This window comes from Copidosoma floridanum, unplaced genomic scaffold, assembly GCF_036245765.1.
Source record: "Copidosoma floridanum isolate Cflo_tuat_1 unplaced genomic scaffold, Cflo_Japanese_pri ptg000013l, whole genome shotgun sequence".
In the NCBI taxonomy this organism is placed as follows: Eukaryota; Metazoa; Arthropoda; class Insecta; order Hymenoptera; family Encyrtidae; genus Copidosoma; species Copidosoma floridanum.
The window spans coordinates 37051720-37061744 of record NW_028321890.1 but is presented as its reverse complement, the minus strand read 5'-3'; the positions used below and the strand labels follow the sequence as shown (position 1 = coordinate 37061744).

Sequence of the window (10025 nt, the reverse complement as noted above, 5' to 3'; positions counted from 1 at the left end):
GTCGCGCGGGGAAAGTGGTCGATATTGCAGATTGTCCAAGTGTAAAAATTATCATTCCGCTCGCTGTCTTCGTCCGTATCGATTTTTTTTTACCACTTCGCAAAAATCGGTAACTCTTTTGCGAAAAATGCTGACAACGTTACAAAGTCGGTATTTTAAAAACCTGACTTTGCTGACAATGACAATTTACAAGTATTGTCCTATTTGATCGAAATTCATTTCTGAAGCACACTATTGAGTTATTAACTTATTTACCCAAACATTATGATATCTCGAAAATAATGTATCTATTAAATATATGTATGAAATTATTTACCGCACAGAATAAAATACGTTGGGTCGAAAAAAAAATGTTTCTGACAATTCCTCACTGCAAACATACTAAAGTAAATCTAATCTAAATGAAAAACAAAAACACGCAATATTATGGATACATCGAACATTCCTTGATAACGTATTTGTGCCGTCGTGTAATCTTTATGCAAAGCGACTGCGGGATTACACATGCGTTATCATTGTGGCAAAATGTGCTTTGAAAGTAATTGCGCTTATGTTAAAATAATCGTTGGATGGTGTAAAAATCACCAAGAAGAATATTCATCACGATGAAATGTAACACTTGTTTATGTGAATTATTATTGAAAAAGATAAGTTGAAATCAAAGCTTCGATATTTTGATACTTTTAGCTTGATTTTCTATCTGACGCGTAATCAGTTGATCACACGCAAATCAACAGTAAACGGTTTAGCTACATAATTATATGCGTACTCGTATAATTGCGGACGATCGATTAAGACGCAGACACGTATTAACGATCATGGCGAGAAGAAAAAAAAAGAATCACTCGGATTACACATCGGAGCGACCTATACGCCAAGGAGGGCTAACGTTATTTACAAATTAATGAGTAAAAGGATAAGTATATCTTGTAGAAACGTTTTGCCGATAACTCGAAGCGCAATAGCGATCAAACTACGGTTGGGCTATAGAATAGGGAGCAAGGTAAGTGTCGCTCAAAGAAAAACTAATCGAATCTCATTAGCACTCCGCGATGGCCGCACGGTAAGAAGGAAAAAAAGCCAATCTCGCTCGCGTTTACACGTACAAATAATGCAAGATCGTAACAAACTTACCATGGCTGCGTCCGATCGGGGCCAACGGGAGACCAATAGATACCGGGCACCAAATGAAAAAAGACGAAACTTTGCTTGTCACGAGTTTTCACGAAAAATTGTAGGAGCGGAGCGATTAGTCCGTGGCACTCGGTCGACCGATCGCGTTGCCGATGAACTCGTCACCACCACCACCGGCATCCGAATTCATTTTCGATCGCCGCGATGGGAAAACGACAAGTTCATCGCAGGCGTGTGCATATATACACACATAGCAAAACTATACTTAACACACGCGAGCAAGAGCTTTTTTTTTTTTTTTTTTTTTTTCATTTAGATTCGTAGCGCTCGCTCGCACACACGTGTGCACCATCGGGTGCACGTATTATAATTCGCGATTTGCTTTTTTGTAACTCCTTCGCGATGGGAAAAAACTTGGGAGCTGACGCGGGACACTGTTCGTACTAGATGCTTGCTACGTGTATACTATACTCTGCCCACGGTGTACACATGGCAGCAACTCACTGGATGCTCCGAAAAATTCGATTCGTATGCGCATTCGAAATGACGCTCCGTCGGATGTATCGGCTTCAAACGCGATCGTGATGATTTACTGATTCAACGTAGAAGCGTTTTTTTTTTTTTTTTTTTTTTTAAATCGTAAGTGAATATATAGTCTATTGCGATGTGTGTTCGTTGTTGGTTGTCGAGATGCGAGAAGAGAGAAAAAGGCATTTAATTAGGTATATATACATGAATTGCCACTGCGTCTATGCCTATGTTTGAATAATGCAAAGTCTTGCAATTTATTGGACGAGTGCAGGCCTCACGTGACCTACGATACTGTACTCCGTCGTGTTGGACGGACGCAATCGTGTGTATTTTGGTACGAATAACAATTACGAAGCTGATAAATCCACGAGTAAATTTTCTTTATCAATCCGTAAATATCCCTTTGTTTTTCTTTTTTGTTGAGAGCAAAATGTTGTCACTGCCAGTTTACTCACCTGAAACATGCAAGTATCACGTGTTAATGATGAAAGAGGGAGATTCGAAGGAACGAAGAGCAAATTATTTCTTTCGATGAAAAATAATTTTTATTATTTAACAACCATCCGTATCAAAATGCAAGTCATACTTAATCGTTATTTACAGATTTGTTTCGTCTCACCAGTCCTACGTAAGGCACTTAATAAAAGTATATACCCATGGCTCGCACGTGTGTATAAAATGTTAAAAAATTTTAATTACACTATGTTCAACCACAGATTGTAAAATTCTATAATCACTTTTGTAATTAAAAAAAGTCTCGTTCGCTGCTATACGAAAATATAAAAAACTTGATGAGTATTTTCCCTCTTGCCCACTAAACTACCTCAGCGGAGTATTCGCTTTCGGTTTAGCTCGTATTGCACTATACATCAAAAACAAAATCAACAAAGCTGCCACCATCTTGGCGTAACTCCATCTTTGGACCGTCGCATCATTGGCAATGTTCGCACCGGAAGCGTACCGTCAGTACCAGTCCTTGAACTTTTCCACGGCCCTTTTCCACTCCTTGACAACTTTTTCGTAGTCGCCTCGCCTCTTCTTGCTCGGAGTGAATATCCTTTCCACCTTTCGAAGCTTCAAGATATCCTGCTTGTTCCTCCAGATTCCTAAAAGGTAATTGTCCGAAATGAATGTACATTCAACCACGATACACGATGGAATGAAAAAAAAAAAAAAAAAAAAAAAACCTTGATGAAGTCCTGCGAGAAACGCCACGCCTAGGATCGACATCTCGCTGCTCGTGCTGCGCTCAACTTCCAGGCCCGTGAGATCAGCCAGCAGTTGCATGGCAAAGTCGTTCCGCGACACTCCCCCGTCGACCCTACAAACCATTTTATCAGTACCGTGTGCCCTTAGCAACTGCCACCTATACACCCTCAATGAAAAATGAGCATGTATACTTAATCGAGTGGTAAGAGAACTTTGTCTCCCGGATAATGCACTCGTACAGTAGAATCACCCTGAAGACCAAGCTCTCGAGCATAGCCCTCACAAGGTGGGCCTTTCTAGTGGTCGGTTTTACACCGATGAAGCCCGAGGCTGCGTTCGGGTTGTTGATGGGTGCCTATAGTTGCATACCAACGCGAACATTATAAATATGTAATCATTTTTTTTTTTTTTTTATGCCGTTTCCGCAGCCAACTATTACAAATTCCACCTGCAAGCCGCTAAACGAAGGCACGAAGTAGACTCCGTCGGAGTCGTTAACGGAAGTTGCTAGCGTGTTGGTGTCTACCGGGTTTTGTATGAACTCTGGGGAGGAAGGTGTAAAAAATTTGTCAAACGCGTGTCGAGCAACAACATACAGGTGGGGTACAATATGTTAAACTCACCCATAGCCCTGGCCCACTCGATGATGCTGCCGGTGTCGTTGGACGCACCCTCCACGACGTACGTCAGTTCGGACCCGAATCGCCACCCCACCAGAGGATAAAGACCTGTACGGAAACGAAAAAGCCTCGATGACTCTTTGGTGACGACATGCAGTTACGGGATTTGTACTTATTCAGTGGACAACCATACCGGCGACCGAGACGCAGGGTTCGAGGCCGGTGTTGACGTTGATGAAGCTACCGGTGCCCATGGTCAGTTTGAGTTCGGTGGACTGGAAGCAGCCGGAGCCGAAGAGCGAGGCCGCCTGGTCGGCCATGGAGCACGAGATCGGTATGTCGGCGCCGAAGAGCGAGCCGGGCAGCCGGCCAAAGTCACCGGCCGTGTCGACGACCCGCGGGAACATGGTCGCCGGGAGGCCGAAGAGCTTTTGCGCCCAGCCGGCCCACTCCATCGTGAAGGGGTCGAAGAGGCCCGAGGCCGACGCGCTGGACACGTCCGACACGTGGGCGCCTTGTCATGGACGATTTCATTATTATTTTTTTTTTTTAAGGAATAACCGATTTTTTCAATAAGTGGGGTAGATAAATGATTTTATTGTGTTACCGGTGAATTTGTAGAGGAGCCAACAGTCGACTCCGCCAAAGACTGCCTTTCCGCTCGTCGCTGCGTCTCTGAGGCCGTCGACGTTTTGGAGCGCCCACAGTAAGCGTAAAGTCATCTGAAATCACACACGACAAGTGCTGTATGTTTTTTTTTTATTGTCTTCTGAAGATAAGTTTGAAAATGACCGTGATGCATTTTTTTTTTTTTTTTTTCACTCTCTTCGATGATTAATGACGCAATTAGTGTTACTAATCACCTCGTCAGGCCAAAGATGCACACATACATAATTTTTACACTATAGAAAGACAGTGACAAATCGCTCTCTGTATCTCGAGCTCGTGATATAAAAAAAAAAAAAAAAAAAAAAAACCATAGTGCGGGGGGAAAATCCCGACGATCCATCGAGAAAGAGGGATGGTAAGTCACATAATATTAATCCACCTGACCTGAGTGTTCATGAGCCGGTGCACGCTGCCGGCTTGGAACCTCTTGTTGCGCAACGTCATGTACAGGAGGCGCGAGCCCAAGCGTAGGCCGCGCATCGCCAGAGACGCGTCCCATTCCTTAACCAAGGAATCGGCGCGCAGGTCCTTCCAAGTGATGAAACTGCAAAATCGCTATATTGTTCAAACGGACAATTTTTCACGCTCGTCCATATACGTACGAAACCTAATATGCCCTATGTACCGCGATGGGGGAGCAATGGTACAATCATACACAATTGTGTGATTTCGTATACTAACTTGTGGAAGTGTTTGCCGCTCTCCGGGTCCCAAGTGATGATGCTCCCGCGCTGCGTGGATATCCCGAGGGTCTCGATTTTCGCCGCGTCCACGCCGCTATCTGCAGGCCAATCGCAATGTTTCGGTGAAAATAAGTCTTGTTTAACTTGATTGTTGCTTACATTATTTTACCTTGGATGCACCTCCGCATGACGCGAACGACAGCGCCCCATAGCCAGTCGGGATCGATTTCCACGTAGCCGGGCTTCGGGTACAATAATTCCACCTGTCGCGATTTCACAGAGTTTTGCGATTATTCCTGACGAATAATTTAATGCCACTCTCTTTTTTTTTTTTTTTTTTATCGCGACTGCAGCGGTGATGATATAAAATCGAGTCTATAAAAGGCCGATCGAATCGAGCGACACGGACGGGATGAAAGATAAAAAGAGAGCAAAGACGTAAAAAAAAAAAAAAAAAGAAAGAAAGCAGTAAGCCGCGGCTATCTCTTCGTTATTTATTGAACATAACAGGCGATAGATGTATACGCAAGGTGAACTTTTATTTGTGCACCAATCGAGGACGCGCGACGACTCTCCCATTCACGTGCACAGGCTGCATTACACCTCGTCGTCCTATTATGCACCCGTTCATACTTAATGCTCGACATTATGTTTGTAACGAGGTAGATGCAAGTATTGTACGTATATACAATGCTCTGGCCGATCAGTGGCCTTGGGGGTTTTTGCTCGCGTTGGCGCGCTATATTTTTTAATAATAACTTTCGCTTACGAACCGGTTTTTTATTCGACCACTCGTGTATACAACTTCGCGGGTATATAATCCCCCTTTTTTCGTTTCATTTGTTTTCACCAAGTCACCTAACGATGCAAAATTTTGTATAAAATTTTTACACCACTCCATACACGAACTCTTATCAAGGGATTGATGTAAAGTTTCAAGACTTTTAAACTTTCAAAGGACAATATTATCTAAAATTGAAAGGAAAAGAAACAACTTTTTCCTCCTTCGGATATCATCTTTGCGAATACCAGAGTACAACAAATGTATATATAGTAAAGGAGACGAGATCCAAAAGATAAGCTGCACCGAATTTAAATTGAATGGAAACGAGCGTGCCAAACCGGCGATGGAAAAAAAAAAACCAGTAAAATCAGTGACTCGTTACGCGGCTGATACGCGATCGATATCACGTACGTACACCCACGACACTATAAGTATGTAGGGACAGCAGAAACGCGCTAGTAAACATGGGCGAAAGGGGCGATAAAACAAGAGCGAACCTTTTCGAAGCTGGTGGCCACATTGGTGCCGCTCTCGTCAAGGACGTGGCATCGCACGGTGGTCGTGCCGACGTCAAGGGCCACCAGGTACCTTTTCATTATGGCCCGAAATCAACGCCCCACAAGTATACACTGTGAATTCAAGTGGTACACTGGATACGGCTCAGCTGCTCGCGCTCCCATGCACGACGCGCGCACGCTCCTTTTGTTCTCGTATCACAATTATATGTGTATTATCGGGCGTGGGGGGACGGAGAGTTCGTTGTCTCTTTTTTATATGCTTGAATTTGCTATCTTTATCTAACTCATCGTCGCGTGCTTGGATTAACCAGATGAGCAAGTGCGATGAATAATTTTTTTTTTCCGTCGCTCAAATTTTTTTTTGTGAAAACATCGAGGTTGTATTTTCCTTCGATGATGTGAAACTTGAGTAATACATGTTTGTTTCTCTTCACCACGACAATTCAATTGAGATAACTTGAAATAACATTTTAACTTACTTGAATTTTTTTTTTTTTTTTTTTAAGACTAAGACTTCGTGAGAAAAATGATTTATTACATTATAATTATAAAAATTATGTTATTACTAATTACAATATCACCTGCAGTAGACTCCAACAAATATTTAAATTGGCATTGAGATTAAAAGCATTTTTATAAATGACATTTTAAGTATGCACTGCACAGAAGAAGAAAAAAAAACTATTCATTAAATGCAACTCTTTTTTTCAGCTGAAACGTGAGATAACTTTGTACTTCCGCTATAATCTATTGTGTTAATATATTAGAGCTTAGTTCATCTGTACAAAAATGATTCCTTCTACAGTTCATACATAGTCCGAAGATTATCAATTTCATCACCAGTCTTGCCTTCTGTTGTTTTACAATATTCAAGGAGACTTTTTAGAACTGGAACAATAAACTGAGTTAGTCAACTGTTTATCATTTCGTTGTCAAAGGAAAAAATTATTTCGTACCTTCTTTATCTGATTCAGGCATAAAAAGTATCAAGGCCCTAAATCTCTCCAATTTCGAAAGGTAGTACAGCCAATCATAAACGTGATCACCGTTCGCCACAAACTTTGTGTTTAACACAGATATAATATCGCTGAGTATGCTGGCCTCCATCGATGATTTGATAATAGATGGAAAATATCGAGGCATAATTTGCTACAATTTAAGTACATTTAAAATAACTGTACAATTTTGTATTCCGAAAATTTTTTCAAATTACCTTTAAAAATCTGTATCTATAATCACTAGATACACTTTTACGCCAGCTCAAAAAGAACCCAACTGATGTTTTAGGAACTTGAGGTATATCTTCAATTACTTCAATGTTAGGTTTACTGTCCTGTTTATGGTTACTTTCGGGTTCATTTTTAACATCTTTAGGAGCATCATTTTCAACATCTGTAGGGGCATTGTTTTGCTCCAGAGTTTTTTCTTCAACAATACCACTAAATATCGATTCTTTCTCTGATATTTCTTGAATGTTAATTTTCTTTAATGCCTGTAGATCACATATAAATAAAAAGATTATAGAACTTTATAGTTCTTAAAAATATCTAAGTTTATCGTACCTTTTTATGCAAACGAGGAGCTTCCTTCAAAGGCTGAATGACGCTTACACCTTCTTTCAACTTAGGTAACCAAGGTGGTAATTCATCTTGAAGTGTCATCTCGTTTTTAGATTTTTTACCATCCGTTTTCTCTATTACTTCTTCAATTAAGGGCTTGTGTTTTGATCCATTGGATGTAGATTTTTTATCCATGCCACTTTTCTCCGTAATTTGTTTACTAGTGGTATTACTTATTTCACTGTTGCTGTGAGCTGTGCTTTTTCCAAACAATTTTTCGCCTATTGTCTTTTCAATGGAACTCTTCGAACGACCTTCTCCAGCAAGAATTAGTGGCTTTGGAGCTTTATTAATTTTTTCTTCCACTTGTTTTAGTTTCAAGGAAGCTTCTTTATTCGTAGGATCGAGCTCCAAAATTTTTTCAAAGTCTTTTTGTGCATCTTTGTAGCGCTTAAGCTCCATTCTTGCTGTTGCTCTGCGATGATACGCTTTGATATAATTTCCATCAAGTTTTATAGCTTGAGTACAATCAGCATCAGCTGAATGCAAGCTGCAATTTGAAATAAGTTAGATGTCGAATTCTGGATGGCACTGAATGTGGTATAAGAATACTTACTTGGCTAATTTCAATTGACACAGTGCTCTATTAGCGTAGAAAACGGCATCGTGAGGAAATATTTTAATAGCTTGACTGTATTTGCCCACAGCTTTTGCATACTCTTTCTTTTGGACCAAAGCATTTCCTTCGTCTTTGTACACTGAAGCCTCTGCGTGTTCTTTCTCCAGTTCCTCTTTTGATGGAATTTCAAATTCTTTTTCTTCTCTACCTTTTAAAACATGTTCTCCATCAATTTCCTTGCATGCTTTATCCTATAAAAAAATTTGATGTAATAATCAACATTAGTCATGATAAATAAACTAACTGAAGCTATATTATACACAATAACTTACAGCATCAAACTTTTCCCAAGACTTGTAATCAAAACCGGCTATCTTTTTCTCCTTGCTGTGCTCTTCTTCATTATTGGATTTTTCAAGAGTTTTCTTTTTCTTTTTACATCTGACAGGTGGTAGCTCCTACATTCTCGAAAAATAAACAATGCCATGAACAAAGAAAAAACTAACCAAGCACCGAGCACCAATTTAAAGTAAAAGTGGACCAAAGTAATACCTGATCATTAGTCGCGTTGCGAATCTCAAAATCTTTTCGTTTCATTTCTTCCTCCCAAGCTACCATATCACGTAACTCCTTTTGCAAATCCTCCGAGTTTTCCCTAACCTGTTTCTGGAGTAAAATCGCTTTGTCCATCTCAAGATCTGTTATTAACAAACAGATGGATAAATAAGTAGGTATCGGTGCCAATAATCACTGCCTTCTTTATTGCACAATCAGGAAATTAAATTTGTACACATAACTATCGAAATTCGTCAAAGTAGAGAGCTAAGGAACAGTTGTTTGCCGGCAAAAGTCAGTTTTGGCTCAACTTACCTATACATATGCAGAGAACTTGCGTTAACAACTCACTTCATTTCTTAGGACTTGCGAGAAACAATTAGGTTAAGCAAGTCAGAATTTGTTTGGATCAACAAAAGGAGATTCTGATCGTTCGTTTGTTACCAAAGTTACCGAGAGACCCCCGCGCAGACTGGATCCCTTTTCTTTTCCTTTTTTGTGTGCAGGTTTGGTTCGCGAGAGAAAACAGTACCGACTTTTGGTGATAGTGACAATATTAGCAAGCACAAGTTATATTTGTGCAAGTTGTGTACAATAAAGTTCAACAATCAAACACGACAGAATATAATATGTCAACATGAGTTTCATGTGGAAACTTTTGGTAAACTTGATGCGCATCAGATAAAATGGAGAAAATCACGCTCGCGGTAATACGTGAAGAATCGTCTGCTCGATCAGCTGATGTTGTTATGGCGCCAAAGTATTTAAATTTCTCTCGAGTTATTGAAATAAAGACAATACTAGTGGTGCAACTAACAACCTATGACTTTTGATACTTGCATCTGTGAATTTTTTGAATTTTTAAGATGATGGGCCTAAAAAAAAAAAACGTAACAAAACCTAGTTTTTGGACTGTTATAGATATCAATTCAACATTCTATCGACAACAAAATAATGAGCCGCTAAAACGGTACAATTTAAAAAATGCCTCGCTTGGAAACACGTATATTTTATGCAGCATCAAACTATTTTGCTTGACATTATCAAAACTAATCAAACTTAAAAATATTATATAGATTGAACACGATTGTACTATTAGACCGTTTTGTATTCACCGAAAAATCAATTAAAAGCTACCATTTGA

At 40.0% G+C, this 10025-nt stretch overlaps 2 protein-coding genes across 2 annotated transcripts; both read right to left on the bottom strand.

The window, feature by feature from the left end:
- Positions 1-2238: 2238 nt before the first annotated feature.
- LOC106642267 (glycerol kinase 5) lies at positions 2239-6286 on the bottom strand. The gene is made up of 11 exons (XM_014356989.2): positions 6128-6286; positions 5016-5109; positions 4845-4944; positions 4548-4707; positions 4102-4216; positions 3688-4008; positions 3498-3602; positions 3323-3417; positions 3066-3229; positions 2853-2986; positions 2239-2771 (listed from the first exon to the last, which is right to left on the bottom strand). Exons 1-11 carry the CDS (start codon positions 6224-6226, stop codon positions 2629-2631), a joined length of 1530 nt encoding a protein of 509 aa, XP_014212475.2. The 5' UTR covers positions 6227-6286; the 3' UTR covers positions 2239-2628.
- Positions 6287-6662: 376 nt separating this feature from the next.
- Positions 6663-9540, bottom strand: spag (RNA polymerase II-associated protein spaghetti). Its single transcript, XM_014356981.2, has 8 exons — positions 9197-9540; positions 8879-9024; positions 8659-8784; positions 8324-8577; positions 7711-8257; positions 7362-7640; positions 7105-7297; positions 6663-7036 (listed from the first exon to the last, which is right to left on the bottom strand). Exons 2-8 carry the CDS (start codon positions 9014-9016, stop codon positions 6948-6950), a joined length of 1626 nt encoding a protein of 541 aa, XP_014212467.2. The 5' UTR covers positions 9017-9024; positions 9197-9540; the 3' UTR covers positions 6663-6947.
- Between the last annotated feature and the right edge of the window lie 485 nt (positions 9541-10025).

Coding starts and splice junctions, on each gene's coding strand:
- spag (XM_014356981.2), bottom strand. CDS start 9,016: ATGGACAAAGCGATTTTACTCCAGAAACAGGTTAGGGAAAACTCGGAG. Junction 7,298..7,361: donor ATAGATACAGATTTTTAAAG/GTAATTTGAAAA, acceptor CTTAAATTGTAG/CAAATTATGCCTCGATATTT. Junction 7,037..7,104: donor GCCTGAATCAGATAAAGAAG/GTACGAAATAAT, acceptor TTATTGTTCCAG/TTCTAAAAAGTCTCCTTGAA.
- LOC106642267 (XM_014356989.2), bottom strand. CDS start 6,226: ATGAAAAGGTACCTGGTGGCCCTTGACGTCGGCACGACCACCGTGCGA. Junction 4,217..4,547: donor ACCGGCTCATGAACACTCAG/GTCAGGTGGATT, acceptor GTGTGATTTCAG/ATGACTTTACGCTTACTGTG. Junction 2,987..3,065: donor TTCTCTTACCACTCGATTAA/GTATACATGCTC, acceptor AATGGTTTGTAG/GGTCGACGGGGGAGTGTCGC.